General features: G+C 41.5%; 2 protein-coding genes across 2 annotated transcripts in view; one reads left to right on the top strand and one right to left on the bottom strand.

Annotated features, from left to right (window-relative positions):
• On the bottom strand, positions 1 to 6,737 carry LOC149280185 (methylthioribulose-1-phosphate dehydratase). Its single transcript, XM_089500763.1, has 7 exons — positions 6,690 to 6,737; positions 5,126 to 5,226; positions 3,979 to 4,027; positions 2,182 to 2,299; positions 1,741 to 1,876; positions 713 to 880; positions 1 to 100 (listed from the first exon to the last, which is right to left on the bottom strand). The coding sequence occupies exons 1-7, from the start codon at positions 6,735 to 6,737 to the stop codon at positions 1 to 3; spliced, it is 720 nt and encodes a 239-aa protein (XP_089356889.1).
• Positions 6,738 to 7,443: 706 nt separating this feature from the next.
• The window catches only part of LOC149280184 (pyruvate dehydrogenase protein X component, mitochondrial-like), a 32,445-nt gene continuing 19,179 nt past the window's right edge, over positions 7,444 to 20,709 (top strand). Inside the window, exons 1-4 of the mRNA XM_089500753.1 lie at positions 7,444 to 7,561; positions 12,117 to 12,200; positions 13,604 to 13,704; positions 19,636 to 19,820. Of these exons, the coding sequence (XP_089356879.1) occupies positions 7,444 to 7,561; positions 12,117 to 12,200; positions 13,604 to 13,704; positions 19,636 to 19,820 (488 nt within the window). The remainder of the gene's footprint in view (positions 7,562 to 12,116; positions 12,201 to 13,603; positions 13,705 to 19,635; positions 19,821 to 20,709) is intronic.

Here is a 20,709-nt window from a genome sequence, read left to right as displayed (position 1 = left end):
TTAAACTATTCCCTTTTCCTCAGTGGGAAGAGCAGACGGGTCCAGGCCGTGTTGCTTCATTTGCACTGCGATCTCAAAAAGGTAATCATAGCACTCGCACCTAGGAGAAACGGGAAAGAGTCGGATCATGGAAAGCCAGGCAGCTAAACCACTTCTAATCCCAGGCATTCGACTGCCTTTAAATATTAATAAGAGTCATAGGAACTCCTACAGCTTTGATATTTTAGGGCAATTTCATGGCCCCTTCGATACAATAAATCGTAACTATGGTCATCAAACCTGACAAGACCAGAAAATATTAAGTCAATAAATTTATCACATTCGTGCGTAGATGACAACTTTGTCTTATAACGATAATAACAATGGTTGCCATTGTTACCAAATGTGTATTAGAAACTAAAGAAAAATGCATGGGTGAACACCAAGCCGTCATTGACGGGGCAGAAATTTACATTTACGCATCTATAATCGCGCTATCTTTATGGTCCTCTCCATTAAAACGTATTCTCTAAGCAATACCTTTACATCTTACTTGCACTTTAAGCGGTTACAACAGATTTATAAATAAATCCTGCTTGCCATGTACTTTGAAGCATGTACGTTGTGAAACGTAGCCCTTCCCTATAAATCAGTCAAAGCCAATTTACGACTGTTCTTAAATTAAGAGAGGTGTGCTGCTCCTGTGTTTGTGGAATCAGAAGCCTTTGCTTACATGGTTTTTGCTTTCTCCCAGGAGTCTCCCCAGACGTACACGCCGTGGCGACGCACAAGAACCGCACAAGAGTCGGGATACTCCATCATTGCTCTCGCCATGCGATCCTTGAGGTCCTTTTCTTCCGGAGTGTTCTCGACGATGGGGACCACTAGAAGGTCGTCATACCTAGCGGACATAAGCCAGAATCAGGGGGTTTATACAACAGGGGGGCACCTCACACACATAGCTTATAACACTAGAAATATGAACATTCTATTTCAGTTCTTAATCTTCATGAGAAAGAAAAATGATCTAATAAAGGAAACGTGAAGCCAAATATAACCAAGGTATTAAAGCACTGCATGTGTAAAAAAATCATCATCTGTCTCCTTAACTACTCAGTTATTTATAGCTATATTATAGTTTTATGAAACCGTTATGTGTCCCGTGTTTGCAGCGGGTTGCTATCTGGACACAGAATAATACTATTGGTATATTGCTGCAACAAGAGTGAACTTAGGCATTGCAGATATATGCATACAGCTGTGTGTTTAAGTGTTCTTGTGTTATATGTATTGCATTTCATGTTTTAACATATTTTAAGACATTGAGATTGACAAATATTTAATAGAAGCAAGGTTTTACTGTACAGCAGTCATTTTCTGTGCCCATATTTTGTACCAAAGTAGGGGATTAGTGGCTTCAGATCAATGACTTTCATTGATTATGAAGGACCAATCACAGTGAGCTTCTGTGGCAAGACATGGCTGCCATGTATGAAGTGTAATTAAAGCAGTCACATTTACTGATTAAACTATGCATAAGACAGGGTCACCTCAGTCCATTTTGTAGCAGCAACGTGCCACGGAGGGATCTTAAAAAGGAACAATGAACTCGGTGACTGGAAACTATAACTCTCTTGTACACTCTCCAGCCAACTCCCGCTTTAGTGAATAGACCATGCTGTGTATTGGCACTCTCGTAGGACTCAAAATGAATACCCTTACGTAGTATAAAGGAATGAAGGACGGGTATTGGGTATGCACCTGTAATAGCCGCCAGAGGTACACTTCTTTATCCCTTTGATCATTTCTTGATGCGTGATCCGGAATTCCTTCCCTGGGAAGAGCAATGTGGCCATAACGGCAGCCTTAGAGTGAGTGTGGATGACAGCGCCGGCCTCTGCGAAAACCAAACATTTGTAAGAACGTTACCGTTGTGTTGCAGGCCAACAGTTCCCCACAGAGCAAAATGTGTTATTTTAGAATTTTGCCGCAGACAATTTTGTATAAAAGCAAAACTTATATATGGCTCAAATTTAATTGCTGTATATATAATGTACAGATTAGACTAAAAGGTCTGCTGGTACAGTAAACGCCGCTTAAGTAACGCATGGATCAATCAGTGACTTTAAAGAACTGATTTACTGATGCATTACGCAGGAACAATCAAGCTGATCCTATTGAATAAACCCCTATGTAGAATACCTCTCATGGTGTAAGCATTCATAAAAAGCGGTGTGCACTGGCTCTTCTTCAAGTTTCTGTATGGCGGAGGGCAGCTAATGTCTCTTTCATCAATGTCGCAAACAAACAGGTCGTCTGGCTGAAAGAAAACACAGGCATGTTGTCTTACGTCCTGTAGGTTATTTTTGACGGGTGTATAGACCACTCTTATTTTAATATATGCATATTGGAATATATTGTACAGAGTCTTAATCAAACGTCAATCCCCATGAAATAGCAGCTGCACGACATAGTAAACAGTCCAAAAACTATTCAACAATCCAATTGAGGTTAATGCATGCATTATGCCTCCTGATTTAAGGCAAAGTTGGTGACTATTAGTATTCACACAATATAACAAAAAAGAAAAAAATAATGTTAAATAAATAAAAAAAAAAGCATTTTTTGGGGGCGAGGACATGTCCCTCTGGGAGGAAGGAGAAGATGATGCCGCTCAAATTGCAATATGTTTTCCTTGGCAGCATCATCAACAGATAAAATCTCTACTTCTTTTAATTAACATCCTTTGTGCAAGCTGGGACAGTGTCAGTCTTTATTAGCAAGCGTGCTAAACTGAAGTGAAATGTTACTTAAAACTCAAGGTGAAAGTTACTGTAAAACTCTCGCCTATACTAAACCAAAAACCTGTTTTTGTTAGATTCAGAAACTTGGCTATAGCGTGTACCCAACTTTGCATGAACTGGTATTGTTCCAACTTCCTCCTTGTGACTGAACAGGCTGAAACGTTCCAAATACATAGAAAATACTCGCTTTCCATTAAAGAAATTACATAAATAAAACTGTCCCACTTTCACAGCTTGCGAAGGGGGGGGCTCACAATTAAGAGGTTTCCTTTGGACCCCGGATCACCGGGAACTGATGGATATTGGAAAGAGGAGACGGCGGGTAAAGCGATGGTTCGTTGCCGTGTAATTTTACGTGACACAAAGAGAAAGTAGGATCTATGTTGGTAAAAGCTAACTCGCAGTTCTCCAGTTCCTGGACAACTACTGTATAGTTCAAAAGTTTGGGGTCACTTATAAATGTCCTTGTTTGTGAAAGAAAATCTAATTTTGATATGAATAACAAAAAGCAGACATTGCTTGACATATAGGTGTACAGAAGTCTTAAATCACTCCTGGGTTCCAATGGCCCTTTATCACTCCCGGGTTCCAATGGCCCTTTATCACTCCCATCACTCCTGGGTTCCAATGACCCTTTATCACTCCCATCACTCCCGGGTTCCAATGGCCCTTTATCACTCCCATCACTCCTGTGTTCTAATGGCCCTTTATCACTCCTGTGTTCTATTGGCCCTTTATCACTCCTGTGTTCCAATGGCCCTTTATCACTCCTGTGTTCCAATGGCCCTTTATCACTCCTGTGTTCCAATGGCATGTTGTGTTCGCTAATGCAAGTTAAAGTTTTAAAGGCTAATTGATCATAAGAAAACCCTCTTGCAACTATGTTACGGCAAGAAATGCCCTTGTTTTCCATGAAAAGTTTCCCCAAAGTTTTAAGCGGTAGCGTACGTCTATCACAACGCCTTGCAGAGATTTGCAGGAGTTGATGTTTGACAACAGCTGAAGGGCAAAGTAGCCCCCTGCATTTATGGGTGTTTACTACCTCTTAAATTCCCATTTAATTACATAATGATTAAAAAAGAACATAAACATTAACAAAATATCAGGACAAGTGCTTAATGAGTTCACACATAAAAATTAGTAGGTACAGTCCCTTTGTAACAGATAATAACTCAAGAGAGCAGCTTTCCTGTACCTGAATTCTCTCCTTTTGGACTCCAGATGGTGCAATGTAAATCTCGTCTCTTTTTGAAAGAAGAAGAAAAAAAAAGTTGGCAATGCGGTATATATTGGTAACGATTTGGAAAGATCATGTTAAAATTTTATTTCTGCTTAATGAAAAAACAACACTTGCTGAAGAAGCAAATAAAACACTTGGCATATGGTGACAACTTATATGGTAACCGAGATACGAATAAAATAGTATTTGTCATGGTTCATTGCGACACTTAGTGACTTCATTAATGGATTTGTATGTTTTTGATCCTGCCTTACAACATTATGACTCACATTACTCACCCTTATTTTTATGGCCGCAAAATATTTTATTATTATCATGCTCCAATTAAATCTGTATTGTTCTTGTTGTGAGTTTCGTCTTAAGTCTCTGGACACATGGAAGTCTATCGCACATCGTATTGTAAGCCTGACCTCTAGTGACACCATACGAGATACTCATTTCTCATGAGGATAACTGTACTTACTGGAAGTGATATTCAAATCAGATTCAATCTCATATTTCTTCAGTGAAACCCTAAACCTCTACCTCAATTCTCAACCACATTAAAGGACTTGAATGACGATAGAAGAGGAATATGGAACCTGATGTAAGCCTAAAGAAATTGTCTCTTATGATTACATATACCAAAAAAAAAGAACCCTGTTGCTCTCTAAAGGGTAAACATCTTAGAAAGTCAAAGCTGTTGAAGGATTCTATATTTTCTTATAGTTTTTTTCAGTGATCAGAAAATGAAATTTACGTTTTACCCAAGTACTGAAATATTAAACTGACAATCCAGGAATCACGTGCACGTTAATGCATATGATAGCTGTGAGGTCCCTTTACATTTTAATGGTGTTCCAATTGCAAATGCTTCTCTTTTCCTGATGCTTTAAACAGTAAATCACTGGAAAAAATTGCTGACCCACAAAGGAGGTGAGCATCGGCAGCCCGCAGTCTCCTATCTTATTTTTTTAGCCTTCAAAAATGAATATTAAGTACTCACACAGGGTTGAGGTTATTGATTGATATGCATTAAACTGTCCCTTTAACAAACAATTAAAAAAAGAGGTGATTTTAATATAATAGTTTTACCTTAAACACACAAGAGATGATAACTCACCCATACTTCAGGCTGATGCCCCCTCCAGTTCCAGTAACCCAGCCCAAGCTGTAAAACTGTCTGCAAAGTTCAGGTATCAAGTTCCTTGGATGTCCTTTATCCTATAACGAAAACACCAAATTATTGTTACTTTCAATTACATACTTACATTTGAATTAATATTGTGATCGCTTCCCCTGTATGCACACACTTTTTATTGAAGGTTTTATAGGCATTTAAACAATTTAGGTCACGTTGTTTCCTTTTGCGGATATATCTGTAGTATAACTGTTGGTACATTCTGTGTCAGGGTGATAAGCTTTATAGACTAAATGGGCACACATACAAAAAAACATATTGCTACCATAAATCTATCTATCTATATGTTTACATTACGTTCAAAAGTTTGGGGTCACTTAGAGAATTTCTTGTTGTTAAAAGAAAAGCACATTTTGTCCATTTAAATACCACGAAATAGATCAGAAATCCAGCGCAGACGGGGTTAATGTCGTAAATGACTATAGTAGCTGGAAACGGCTGATTTTTATTGGAATATTTTTATAGGTGTACATAGGCCCTTTATCACTCCCATCTGTTCTGTGTTCCAATGGGCCTTTACAGAGCCGGCCTTAGGTGTTCTGGCGCCCTGTGCGGACTACTCCTCTGGCGCCCCCCCATCCCCCCAAAAGAAAGGAAAAAAATCTTGTCACAAAACTCCCCTTTCACACTATCTACCGCCTCTCCCCCCTTCTCACTGCCTTTCCCAACTCTGCCCCTTCTCACTGCCGAGCGGTTGCTGAAAACTTCACGAGCGACCGCTCGGCGCCCCTGCCCGGGACTTAAATTTTTTTTGTTGTTGTTTTAACTTTATTTAACATCCTCCATGTTAAATAAAGTTTAAAAAACGTTATTTAACATGGAGGATGTTAAATGAAGTTAAAAAAATAAATAAAAAAACAACAATGTTTTAATTTAAGTCCCGGGCAGGCGCCCCCGTTGCCATGGCGCCCTGTGCGGCCGCACACCCCTAAGGCCGGCCCTGGGCCTTTATCACGCCCATCACTCCTGTGTTCCAATGGCCCTTTATCACTCCCATCACTCCTGTGTTCCAATGGCCCTTTATCACTCCCATCACTCCTGTGTTCCAATGGCCGTTTATCACTCCCATCACTCCTGTGTTCCAATGGCCCTTTATCACTCCCATCACCCCTGTGTTCCAACGGCACGTTGTGTTCGCTGATCCAAGTTCAAGTTTAAAAGGCTAACTGATCGTTAGAAACCCTTTTTCAATTATGTTACAGCCAGAAATGTCCTTGTTTTCCATGACAACAGCTCAGCGACCCCCCAAACTTTTGAAAGGCAGTCTACATACATCAACGCATTAAAAGCAGCAGTTTAAACGGGGAATTAAAACAAAGAAGCAACGCTCCTTTATATCAGGAACCTGACAGATTGCTTTACCTGACAGCTGCAACTTTGTTTCATGAAAAGGCAATTCTTTGTACATTATTGTGTGTTTATAAATAAATAACTAGTCCGATGAACACAACCGTACCCAGAGGCAATAACATTGGAAGCACTGTACCTTGGCGTTGTCGGTCTGGTTGCAGTTCTCTCCGTTGCAGTAATACATATTGGCAGACAGCAGCTGTTGTTATTTGTGTGTCTTTTTTGTGCTAAACTGGGCCTTTTTGTGTCTCTATCTGCTGTACCTTACTTAGTTTCAGTGTTTGTGCAAGTCGGGCAGTACAATGTATGTTATTACATTACAGTGTAACACATTATGTTGTGCGTCTGTTGTGTTGGGGGTTGTGTTATAGCATATTGTTAATCTAATTATTAGAATGTGCTTCACTAAGGTGTATTTTCTGTCAGTGCTGGGGAAGGGAGGAGTCAGACACTGACATAAACACGCAATGCCCACAGCTCATGGCCTGATACTGGCGCGGCTTGATGACGTAATGCAATCTAGGACTTAGATTCTAGCGCTGGGGCACCCTCTTATGGCGGGTGCAACCCCGAGTCAAGATTCTAGGCATTAGCGATAGAGTAAGAAGTGCACAGCTAGTTCCTATGATCAGGGATATTTGTTTATTTCTAGTCAGGCAGTAGAGAGGCAGCCTCTCTGGGGACCTCGCAGACGGAAGGTCCTCAGGCCCGTGTGAGAGCAACCTTCTGCCGGAACTAATTGTCTATTTTTATCACAGGAGTAAATTCGTGAATACCAGAGAGGCTGTGCAGGCCAAGCTGTTACGGCTTTTGCCGGAAAACAGGGAAGAGTTTTGTTGTATTCTGGACAGGCACTGCGAGGGTGGTCCCAGTCGGGGTCCTGCGGGAAGATGGCTGCCTCCTTGAGACTGGGCTGTCAAGGGATCGTTAGGTCATTGGTGGCGGGTCTCCGGAGCCGGGCTTGTGAAGGTGGCTTGAGAGTCCTGCACACCACTGGGAGATGGAGGGGTGAGCGTGGGGCAAGTGGGGAGACTGGGTGCGCAGCCACTACGCCTGCCATTATACTCCATACAGTGCATGCAAATCATGCAGACATTTTACATAGGTGCATGTAATGCCAAATATTCAGAGAGAAATGATTTTTAGCATATTTGGGCATGAAATGTTTCTACTGCTTTACGTTAATAAAGTAGGATTGTGTGCCAGATGCTACGTTTTTGTCGGTAACAACACAATTGGTGTCAATAGTGATTTCTCCACGTTACAGACTTTGACTCATAATTGTAAATATGGATGTTGTGTATTAAAAGTAGGGATGATACCCTGTATTTGTCATGCGTATCTGAACGCAGATTTCCTTGTCTTTCTTCCTTACATCTTGCGTGTCTGTGTTGTGTCCCCAAAGCCCCATGACGCCCCCCCTTCTCATATGCTTTACCTGTTCAATATGTGGAATTCATTTTCGCGTATTTGAGAACTGGTTTAACAGCTGATTTGCCTTTCTATAGTTAAATAATGCTTTGTTCTCTAGTGACCGTAAGTGCAGTTCATACCTGTCCACGGTGCATAAACTGCGACCACCGCTAGAGCCGGCTGGCAAGTGGCCCTCTGACTTTTCATGCATATAGATTACTGCATCCTCACCCTAGTCCCAGGCTGGTGGCTGTAGGCAGCTACCGTGGCCTCACATGAGAAATTATGATCTTAAGGGGTTGTGAGTAGATGGGGAGTAATAAAGGGCTGTGGGAACACAGGAGTGCTAAAGGGCCGTTGGAACACAGGAGTGATGGGAGTGCTAAAGGGCCGTTGGAACCCAGGCGTGATGGGAGTGATAAAGGGCTGTTGGAACCCAGGAGTGATAAAGGTCCATTGGAACACAGGAGTGATAGGAGTGATAAAGGGCCATTGGAACACAGGAGTGCTGGGAGTGATAAAGGGCCGTTGGAACACAGGAGTGATAGGAGTGATAAAGGGCCATTGGAACACAGGAGTGCTGGGAGTGATAAAGGGCCTCTGTACGCCTATGAAGATATTTTATAAAAAAAAAAACAGCCGTTTCCAGTTACAATAGTCATTTACAATATTAACCCCGTCTGTGCTGGATTTCTGATCTATTTCATGTTATTTACTGTACTCAGTAATTTGTTATATAGTTTGCTGTCATTCTTTATTGTTTTTTTTTTTATCTCTGGGCAGCTCACATAAGTCCTAATTCACATCTAGTGGAAAAATGTCTATTTCCGTGGCTATAAAGCATGCCGTACCCTGTGAGTTGCTGCTCTTTCCTTTTACAATAGTTATGCGATCGTACTTGGATCTAGTATACCCTTTATCCCGCTTTACATGCGTTGTCGGGGGTATCTTATGCACAGGTTTGGCCCCCGTGTTGTTGGAGCGTCCTGTTCCTGTTTCATTTACTGCTCTGTCAGGTGATTGTAAAACACCAGACCAAGAGTGTGGTTGCCAGCTGTAAATATTTGGATATTACTCTTGCTTGCGGTTTATTTATACGCTAAAGCAAACCCTTTTATAGTCATTTATTATTACTGAGAATTGTGATGTTATGTGCCTCTGTGGAGCGCGGTATGCCAATCTCTAGAGAACTAAGTGAGAATCGGAGGGGAAGAACAAAGTTTTATTGATTATAGGGATAAAGTGATATTGAGACACAGGATTGGACATCTTCCAATGTGTCAGATACTTTATTGCTTCTAGAACTGCCCGACGCGTTTCTTTTCTTTAAGTTGACTTGGACTCCATATAAATGTATCCAGCTCTGGTGTTTAGCCCCTGTGTGATGATTTAGTCATCGGGGAAAGCTGCCGTACACGCTATTGTTTCACATGTGATTTATACACGAGTGCGTTCACCTGTAATGTACTCCTATGGGTTTCATGATGTGATCAAGGCAAGAGCCTAAGCAGATCATGGGACCTTACAGGGGAAGGGGGCAAATCCTGACTGTGAATGATTCCTCCCCATGCCCCTCTGCCTTGTTTCTTTTGGCTACTAGATCTCCTTGTGGCCCTTCATGCTCTCCCTCTGTATATTATAGCTTCTCACGTAGTAGATGCAGTATTTGTGTGAGAGGAGCCCCAGAGGTTGCGTTGTCAGTACACCCCAGTGTCCAGCAGGTGGCGCACACAGACCAGCTTTTGAGTGATGCGTTCCTTCACCTTCTGCCTGCGGGAATTTTAATAAATGAGGTCATCACTCAGTAGGTTGCCAGAATAGGGTAGGGGTAGTGAGATGGAGCGACACCAGACTGTCCGCTGGCCCGAACCTTTTATCTGTGTACATCAAGCGTCCTGTCCCGGGGTGTTCGCATGCTGCTGACACTCAAGCGGACCCGGATCTGATGCTTACAGACACAAAAATCCTCAAAGTTGATAGATTTCACTCTGTAAAGTGAGGCTTTACAGAGTGACTCAAACGGAGAAATAATTTTTACTTTTATTTTCTAATAATTCAATCGCAAATTCCATTTTGAAATTGTACATTATTATTATTATTCATTTATTTTATTTATTTATTTTTTAAAATTAAATAACTAGTCCTCCGAGAGAGAGGTTGTTGTTTGGACGCTTAGATACGGCCTTCCTTGACGTTAATGAGAATGTAATTTCATAATAATAGTATTTTAATGTTTTTGCAAACAGCATAAATATTTCAATGTCGTCGGTACTGTTGATAATCTGAGAAGGATATATACGTAAGCGGAGAGTATATATTGTTATTATTCAGGTCTGTGCCGGCTTCATTATACAGAAATGACGGAGCATTTTTCTGCCTTCCAAGCCCTTTCATTAGCCTATTAAGTGATATTAAGCAAAGATTAGATTGTAAGCTCACAAGAGCAGGGTCCTCTTTTCCTTTTTGTACCGGTTTATGGGATGTGATTTTAAATGACTTCACGGACTCTGTAACAGTGCTACGGAATCTGAAGGCGCTACATTACTGAATGTAAAATATAATGCAAAGGTGTAGGGCAACTGGAACGATCCACAGCCCCAGCGCGGGTGTTTAAATGGTCCCGCTGTATCCCAACGCTGTCGCTTGTCCTGTGTTTTTTCTGGGACAGGTACTCTAGCTACCAGCGTATTGAACTGTTTTTAATATGGCCCCTAATTGAAATACTTATTTCAAGACTTTTCTTAAAGGGCCAGGGTTATTTTTATGGGCAGTTTACACGTAGCTGTATACAGCCTCCCAGCAGAAGTGGTAGAGGGTAATACAGTGAGGGTATTAAACATGCATGGGATAGACATACGGCTCCTGAATCTGCGACGAGACCAACGACTGATTAAGGTTTGAGTCTTTACAGCAGGAAAAAAGGGCAGCTAGACGGGGGCCGAATGGGGCCGATTTGCAGGTAAATTTTGTTTCCGTGTGTGATCTAGTGCCTCTTTATTTAGGAGGCTTTGTGATCCACAGCCGCACAATTCTGAATATCTGATCCCCTTTTTCTGTAGATCGGGGTGTTTTGATCTGGTCGCTGTCCCTCGGGGGGGGGGGCTGTTTGATGACAGTAAGGTTCGCGGTTATTGTGCAACACGTAGAGCATGTGTAATACTTAAGAGATCTCGTGCTTGTGACCCGCTAAGACTGGTTACATGTAAATCCTGGTAATCCAATTACACAATGTCTCCTGAGCAGGTGTAACACTTGGCAGCTCCTCCAAGGTCTGCGTAGTCCACTTGGCTTCAGTACAGCAGCAGGGGGGGGGGGATGCCCAGGGACCGTCTGCAAACATACACTCTCTGTGTTAGGTGAATCAAATCCCAGGTCTACAAATCCGTGTGCAGAATAACCGAGGAACTATGCCACAGACCAGTATGTGATAATCATTATTAGTGACCACTTCCGTGTGATTTACATCTATCTGTCTAAATATATTTAAATGCCGTTCAAACTTTGGAGTCACTTAGAAAAGCAGATTCTATTCATTAAAATGGATCAGAAATCCCGAGCAGACGGGGTTAATGTTGTAGATGACTATTGTATCTGGAAACGGTTGAATTTTTTTTTTTTAAATTGGAATTTCTTCATAGGCGTACAGAGGCCCTTTATCACTCCCATCACTCCTGTGTTCCAATGGCCCTTCATCACTCCTGGGTTCCAATGGCCCTTTATCACTCCCATCACTCCTGGGTTCCAATGGCCCTTTATCACTCCCATCACTCCTGGGTTCCAATGGCCCTTTATCACTCCCATCACTACTGAGTTCCAATGGCACGTTGTGTTTGTTGATCCAAGTTTAAGTTTAAAAACTAATTTATGGTTAGGAAACCCTTTTCCAATTACCGTATGTTACAATCAATAGAAATTGGGGCGCATGTACATATGGGAAAAAATAAACAATAGTGTTAAAATTGAAAATAAATACAGAATGTTGTGTATTCTTAATATCACTCACAAACAACCGTAGTAAATCAGGCCCATCAAAGAATTCAGATAACATTCCTTTTACTATACACTTTTTTTTTTCTAGATTTATATATCTGTTTATAGTGACTTCTAAATGTAGCTTGTACCGTAACTGATTGCACCTTTCGTCTTGCAGGGGTTCCGTCCGTTCAGGTTTTCATGCCAGCTTTGTCTCCCACTATGGAAGAAGGAAACATTGTAAAGTGGCTGAAGAAAGAAGGTGAGTTAGTGGTCTCCGCGTAGACCTGCCGGGGGGTTTCTATTAACTAGCCCAAGGCTTTCTAACCCCCTCCATGTTTTTTGGAGGGATATATGACTTCTAGGATTCAAATGTTGCCAACCACATCTAACAGTCTTTGGTGTTATTTCCTGCTTTTTATTGGGTTTTTCGTCTAAGGTAATATCTTTTATTGGGTCAGCAAATAAGAAGAGTTTGCGTTGCATATGTTGCAATACCTCAGAGGTCTCCTCTTCAAATAGGAACCTTAAACTGCTTTACTATCAGTCTCAAAACTCCGCAGCCAACTGCTTCCACCAGCAGAGGGCGCTGCAATCTAATTTGTACACTCTGTTCTGTAACAAAAAACTAGTATTATTTACCTAAGAGTCTCGTTTTACATCAAATGACTCTGTCCTGCCCCCCTTTTCTTAATAGGTCGCCACGATATGTTCGCGTGACATTTAGGTAGCCGTATATCGAGCACGAGTTCATATCTCGTCTCGCTCAAAACAAACATTCATCTGCAGGGTTCTTTGGAACACCGTTTAGGAAGCGTAGTTCCATCTGATTAATGTTATTCTTATTAATAATCATGGTTTCCTTAAAAGTAGGGAGAACATTTAAGTTTTGTCTATAAGAGCTCTGTTTGATGATATCCGACGATTATTTAGAGATTAGTGTTGCCAATGACCACTGGAATTCTGATCCGCCTAGTACATTTGGCTGTCGGAGCAGCAGCCTGTCTCAGTATGGTCCCATTTTGTCTCAACGTGTACGTCCCGATCTGCAAACCGGTGTCTTCGTGCTGCCATTCTGTCTTTAGCGAGGGAGGAAACGAAGAGGTTAATGGGTTTATAGCCCTTCAGCTATATCAATGAGGTTCGACATTAGAATCGCACAGAAAGCTAGGAGCCAGAAGTAACAATTAGGAATCCAAGGACTCCGGGTTCTACTCGCCCCTTGGCACTTATTATTACGCTTTTACATCCATTGCGCCCTGTGCACTAATGTTACACGGTGATCACGGCTGCACAAAGTAACCCGATCGTCACCTTTATAGATAAATCTGTCTGCCTTTAATTCCAAGCCCGCAGTACAACATCTTCGCTTCTGGATGCAGTTGTTGCTGCGCTAATCCTATCGTTATTTTATTTGTAAAATGCGTGCGTTTCCTGCTGCGCTGGGCAAAACTTGGTTAGGGTTTCTCAAATCCGATCTCTTCCACAGTGTATTATCGGAAACCTTTATTCCCGTAGTTCTACGGCACGCACCTTCCATCCGGAGGTCTGATTTCGCATTTAAATACTTTTGACCTATAAATGGGGAAATACACATTTTTTGTTTTGTTTAATTGTACCTGAGCTGCCTGGTGCTATTTTGATTTGATCTCCCTGTTTTTCCAGGTGAAACAGTGAATGCCGGCGATGCCTTGTGCGAGATCGAAACCGACAAAGCGGTGGTTACCATGGAGTCCAGCGACGACGGCGTGTTGGCAAAAATAATGGTAAACTGGGTGGGGGAAACCTCCCCCCCCCCGAGACCCTTGATACATTGTCTCTGCCGTATCAAAGGTCCATCGTTCCTGCGCTGATCCCGCGACCCGTGGCGCTTGGTTTTGCCTCTGCGTGTATCCAACACCCGGCTGCGGCTCCTCGTCACCGCTCCCCGCAGCTCTTCACAGGGGCCGTCTCATTAGACGTGCCTCTTCCAGTTACGCTTTTGTTTTTTTAAACACAGACCAGTAAATCTGACACGGCTTGGGGCAATTTTTTTTTATAAATAGGTCACTACTGGCTGATCATTCTTAAAAAAGAAAGAACAAAGCGTGTGTCACGGTCCCGTGTTTGCGTACAAAGGCACCTCTTTGATTTGCGCAACGCCGCGTGACTCTTATCCAAAAGAACGAGCATGATAGGGGATCGGGATTATGTAGCCGGTAATAACCACTGGGGATGTCTAAAACCGGACCAAGGATTGATTAAGGTTTGAGTCTTTGCTGCAGGAGACTAGACGGGCCGAATGGGGCCAACCTGCTGACAAAATATCTGTTTCTATTCTGCTTTCTTTTGGAGCTCAGTGTGATTCTTAATTGCTCCCTATTCCATATGGCATCGCACGCCCGATTATTGGGGACTAATTATTGGGAGCCTACAATGTGCACAGATCAAAGTTCCTGGATCTGTCTGATAACAGAAAAGAATAGAGGTTAGCGAGACAGAATGAACATGGCACGTGTTCATATAACACATGGGAAAAACAATACTATATTGAATGCTACACTAATGTGCAAAGGTTTGGGGTCACTTTTGAAATTTCATTGTTTTGGTAGAAAAGCACATTTTGTTCATCAAAATAACATGAAATGGATCAGAAATCCAGCGCAGACGGGGTTAATGTTGGAAATGACTTTTGTAGCTGGAAACGGCTGATTTTTTTTTTTAATGGAATCTCTTCATAGGCGTACAGAGGCCCTTTATCACTCCCATCACTCCTGCCTTCCAGTGGCCCTTTATCACTCCCATCACTCCTGTGTTTCAATGGCCCTTTATCAGCCCCATCACTCCTGTGTTCCAATGGCCCTTTATCACTGCCATCACTCCTGTGTTCCAATGGCCCTTTATCACTCCCATCACTCCTGTGTTCCAATGGCACACTGTGTTCGCTGACCCAAGTTTAAGTTTAAAAGACTAATTTATGGTTAGAAAACCCTTTTGCAATTATTTTACAGCCAGAAATGTCCTTGCTTTCCATAAAAACAGCTAAATCCCCCCCAAACTATTGAACGGTAATGTATATGTTTGTGTTGCTCCCTGAGGCTTAGCTGGCTTGACTTTATACGGAAGCCACATCCATCCTTGCCACAATACACACGGATTTAACGGACGAGCCCGCTGTATGGGTAGTCTTTAATTGTTTAACCCATTTGTCCCCAGCCAGGTTTGTTGTTACTTGACTCTGAAAGCTCTATGTCGGCGTGTATTCTGGGTAGCATAGAACTGTTTCCAAAGCCATCATTTTTCTGTTTTTGCCGTGACTTCCCTTAAAAAGAAATGTTGTTAATGATTTTGGCACCGGAACGTCTTCCCTCGTTTCCAGCCTCTTACATCATAATCGAGCAGTTGTTGTAAGTGGTATTTCTGGCATCGGTTTACATGGGAATCCGATCTCGTACTGTACATTGTATAGCGTCTTTATTTAGGACACCGTGACCTTTTGTGTCCTTGCCGGAGAATGTCGTAGGGATTTTCTTGGCGTTCCAGGGTTCCCTGGGGATGGAAAATACTCTTCTGGATTCCTCTTAGGCACGTGATAAAATATTTAGTACGCTAGCTACCCCTATGGAGATCTATGCTTTTAATATACTTTAACCCCACTTGGGAGCTGTAACTGGACTCTGGTGGGAAAAGAAATGCAAGAATGCAGTTGTTTTTTTTTTGTTTTTTTTTTTTTAAAGGCAATAATCAAATTTGTTTATCTGATGAATATTGTATTACGCCCATAAAGCAAAAATTGTGCGCTGGCAAGTGCTACATTGCTGGTTCCATCCCCTAATGTAGGACAACTGGCATTGGGACAAACGTTACAATTCAATTATAAATGCAAATTTTCATTTCATCTTCCCGTCACACTATAATAAAAAAAAAAAAATTGGGCAATTCGTAGCTGGTTCATCTTCTCCATTGTTTTTTTCCCCCCCAAGGCTCTGGTGGTTGAAGCTTTCCTTGTTTTGTGGCTGCTAAACAGAAACTTACGCCATATTTAATATATATTTTTTGTAATGAAAGGAAATATATAATTATACTCGCCTACCCACGGCTGCTGCCGTTTGTGAAGCCGGTCCCTGCAACCTGCAAGCCTTGGAGATCATGTAAATATTGATGCCGCGAATGGCGTCCAGCGTCCCTGCGCAAGCCGTGTATCGTCTAAAACATGCAAAATGCCGCTTTAGTTTTGATAGCACGTGGCTTCGTTTACGGGATGCTGGACGACTCTTTGTAGTAGTGGATCGGGGGATGATCCTCTGCGGTAGCCGACACTGTATGTAGTATTAGTAATTTGAGGCTCCGCGTGTGTTTCTACCTGCTAGGATTCCTGCAAACACGCTAAATATCCCGCAAATGGTAAAAAGAAAACGGGAGTTTCCTTAAAGGATTGCGTTGTGCCAATTTAGGTTGGGGCTTATTAATAATCCTGTAAGCAGGGTCAAGGGTTGCCATTTGTATCAATTTAAAATCTGAATTCCGGGGGCTAAGGAGATCTGGCAAATGCTTGCTTTTATTGACTTGATTCCAAAATGGTAACTTTTCTAATCAGGATTATATGAATGCAATCTCCTTGGCGCGAGTCTAAAACGTTTGAAGCTGAATATTGTGTGTGTTTAATATTTGAAGTGATAGAATAATAGAATATTTTATAAACAAAAGTATCCGGACGTTATGATGTCATCGCCGTAGCTGCGCATGTAGTGATGTACCTTTTGATCTGCGCAGTATTGGGAAGAGACTATAAAGGTTTGCGAAACCCTTTAGCAACCATAAAGGGGCAGCGACATGCGTAAAAAGAGGGGGTGCAAAGGGGGTGATATTACGCCGTGTGGATGGAGTTAACACTGAGCCCCTCCCCTTGACCCAATGCCTTTCACATTGCATATTTGCATGAAATTTTTAATTCCGAGCAGGATCGTTCCTATTACCGTAACTCTACTCGGCTTTTGCTGGTTACATTGTAACATCTCCTTCAGGGTAAGGGATCTCTGGACGCCTATGGAGAGATTCCATTAAAAAAATCAGCCGTTTCCAGCTACAATAGTCACTTACAACATTAACCCCGTCTGCGCTGGATTTCTGATCCATTTCATGTTGTTTTAACGGACAAAATTTTCTTTTCCTCACGAAAGGGAATTTCTTAGTGACCCCAAACTTTTGCACAGTAGCGTAGTTTTAAATATAGTAACTGTTTTTATCATGTGTTATAGGAAAGCGTGTCTTGTTCTTTCTGCCTCGCTAACCTCTCTTCTTTTCTGTTAACAGACAGATCCAGGAACTTTGGTCATTTTGTGGTTTTGCGCCCCGGCGTTTAATTCAGCGCTCTGCGAATCCCAGGCTGATCTCCTCGATAAATGCAGAACATTTCATAACCTGTCCTTTTAATTGTATGATAAAGATAGTATCGATCCCTATACATAACACGGGCCCCTCTAGGCGCGCTTACAGATTTTTACTCTGGGGCCATGGGCTCCCAGAGGACTTATCTCAGGGGTGTCCAGCCTGCGGCCCTCCAGCTGCTGCAGGACTACATCTCCCATAATGCTCTTTCAGCTAAGAAGCTGGCTGAGGGGGATGGTAGATGTAGTCCTGCAACAGCTGGAGGGCCGCAGGTTGGACGCCCCTGACTTAGCTGATCAATGCTGGCTAATGTATCCGGAGTCTCCCGATGGGTCAGTAGCCCGATAACAGCCGTTCGTCGTTTCTCCGATTACAGACCGTACAGAAAACAATACATTCAGTTTAAAGTCCGAGACGACAATCGCTGATTAAATAGCAGCTCTTCAACATTACAACATTTAGAACATTAACCCCGTCTGCACTGCATTTCTGACCCATTTCATGTTAGTTTCATGGACAAGGACGCTTCTAAGTGACCCCAAACCTTTGCACACGCATTCTGATGCGTATCACGCGCACTCGTTATGCACCTGATCTATTCATATGTTTATTTAGTTTATTTACTTGATGTTCGGGGATTTACCTTTCATCATTTCTAAGAAACTCGCCCATAAAACATGAGACTGCCTTCCCAATGAACTATTTTTTTACTGCCGTCTTTTGTAATCTGAAATGTACGAAGAGACAAAAAAAAACCCCCACATTATTATTAATATAAAACAAATGTAGATGTTTAATATTTTAGATGCATGATCCAATCTGATTTCCTTTTGGAGCCGAGAAGGAATTGTAGCTTAATTGTTTTTTTTATTATTATTATTACTATTACTGTTTTTTATTATTTTTTTTGCCTTCTTTTGGATCGAAAGCAGGAAGGATATGTAGAAGGGTTGAACTTGATGGACATTTTTCAACCTAAATTATGTCACTATTGGTTTAAATGGTGTAGATATATAAAAAAATAAAAATAAAATGCTTTGAAAAAAAGAGATAATGATTTTTATTGTTTGATGACAAGCCAGTTGTGTGATCATTAACCCCTTCATGACAGCCCATACACAATGCATTGTTTTTAATGGGTTTAAGGACCCAAGGGGTTAACGTGTTGAAATGGTTACTGCTTTGCCATGTGAAATTGGCAATTAAACAGTAAATCCGTAGTGTGATTACCCTTTTTTTGTCAAATGAAACATTCTTCAAAAACATATAATTTTGTGTGGACGTTTTTTGCATTTAAACCTTTTAGGGACAAAAATAGCTAATTTTACTTAGAATTTCTGGCATATCTTTTTTTTTTTTTTTTTTATTTCCCCATTCTCCTTTTGTTTTGTTCTGATAAAATGTTTTGGATGATTTATTTTGTTCATATTCTAATCCACAGAGGAATTTATTTCGGTATCTCCAATTGGATAATTCCTTTTTTTTATTTTTTTATTTTATTTTCTAAAGAATTTAATTATAGGTTGTTGATTGTGTATGCAAAATTCCTGGGTATATCTTTGAAATAATTTGCAGAAAATCTTCAAAGTGTGTCAATAGCAAATGTCCCCCCCAAAATTGTGTTTGAATAGAATATACAAATAAATGTTAAAAATAAAGACCCAGAAAATATCAGTATATATTTTTTTGCTGATATTTAGGATGCATCGAGGAAATTAAACTTCTTCTTTTTTTTTTTTTTTTTTTAATCTCATTTTGCTCCAATAAACTCCGTTTTATCTGGAGGCCGCCATTGTTATTGGTCATGTGAAATTTTGGGTGACTTTTCCGGCCCAAACACCACACTGAGCTGATCCTTTATGGCAGTGCTAATGAAGTCCGTTCCTCCATACACTTTAATTAGTTAGAGAGTCCGACCGGGCGATTAAGAATTCAACCAGGGTGACGGGAGAAGAAAATAGTAATAATATTCCTGCCATTTGGTCAAGATAGGGATTTCGGATAAAACCAGATTGGCTTCAAGGTTCCACACCTACTTGTTGACCTACAACCATGATGTTGACCTTGGCGATAGAAGAACTGTACAAAAATTGTATACTGAGCAATGATGCTATCAGTGCTACTTTACCAAATCTTGGAGTATTCATTTAGTCTCGGTATCTGTTCTCCAAACCCTTCATTCCTGAGGGCACCTTTCAGTGCTGAGTACTTCCACCGAGATCGCTGGTATAAATCGGCAGTTTGTTTAAACCTAGACTCTTTATTAACTTTTTGGGAATGCTAGCTGCTTGTCTTCCATGTATGGTTGAGTGAGATCTTCTGTCCTGCAGGTGGAGGAAGGAAGCAAGAACATACGACTCGGGTCACTGATTGCACTTTTGGTTGAAGAAGGTCAAGACTGGAAGCAGGCTGAGGTTCCCAAAGTTACAACCCCTGCACCCCCAAGCCCTGCACCTGCCACCACCCCTGCTCAGGTGTCCGAGCTGAAGGCTCACCCGGTGTCATCAAAACTTGGGTATGTCTGGTCATAAAGCAACGCCGAGAGCCACCAGTTGTGTTTGTAAGGTTAATGAAGATGGGGGAATGTGTTGTACTCATTGAACATTTCCAGTTGGTAATGCTGGCTTCCTTGTTTCGGTAAACAAGGTTTATAGATTGATGTATATGTCTCCTGTTTGATCCATACACTGTATAGGACACACAGTTCTAACCGAACTCAAAGATTTCCTGCCTCGTGACAAAGTAACGCTCTCCCTCCTCTTAAACAGACAGATATGCCCTCAATGCGCGTATTGTCATATTCCAGTTCGTGATGGCAGTTAATTACTAGAGGCAGGAAAGTGTAAACTTGTGGCTAATTAACTATTTCGGTCATTTTTAAGCTTGTTGGAAAGCCTGTGGCATTTCAAACAGTTTAACTGATCTTAGCCTACGGAGGTAATTGTAGAAAATATTATGTCAGCTGTTATAGTTTATTAGATGAATAACAAAGTTCGGGCCAGGCACATCACTTACAATAAGGGAGTCTAAAACCCGACTTATAGGATACCGTTATCTAACAATGATCCTTATAAGTATCAGAGGCCGTGGGTTCCAGCAGATGTTGTACCATAATCCTGGGTGAGGGAATGAGAACACAGTTTATTTTAATTAGGACCTTGAGCCAAATGCATCAAATCGAGTCTCTAACGACATACGCAGAGCTGTCTGGTAGTTTGTAGAGAGAGAGATTCATTAATGGTGGCAGGCTAATATAAACAAAGCTGTAAAACATTTTACCGTTTTTATTTTGATATTTTTCTCAAGAAAGGATTCAGAGAGCATCATCCACTTTACACATTTTACACATGTTGACCCAATAGAAGGTATCGGCTTCCGCTGAAGACGTTTACCGTATCGTCCTG

The sequence above is a fragment of the Sceloporus occidentalis genome, unplaced genomic scaffold (genome assembly GCF_023333645.1).
Source record: "Sceloporus occidentalis isolate IW3139 unplaced genomic scaffold, rSceOcc1.0.p SCAF_158, whole genome shotgun sequence".
Taxonomy (NCBI): domain Eukaryota; kingdom Metazoa; phylum Chordata; class Lepidosauria; order Squamata; family Phrynosomatidae; genus Sceloporus; species Sceloporus occidentalis.
The sequence above is the reverse complement of the archived record's forward strand: the minus strand, read 5'-3'. Positions and strand labels throughout refer to the sequence as shown.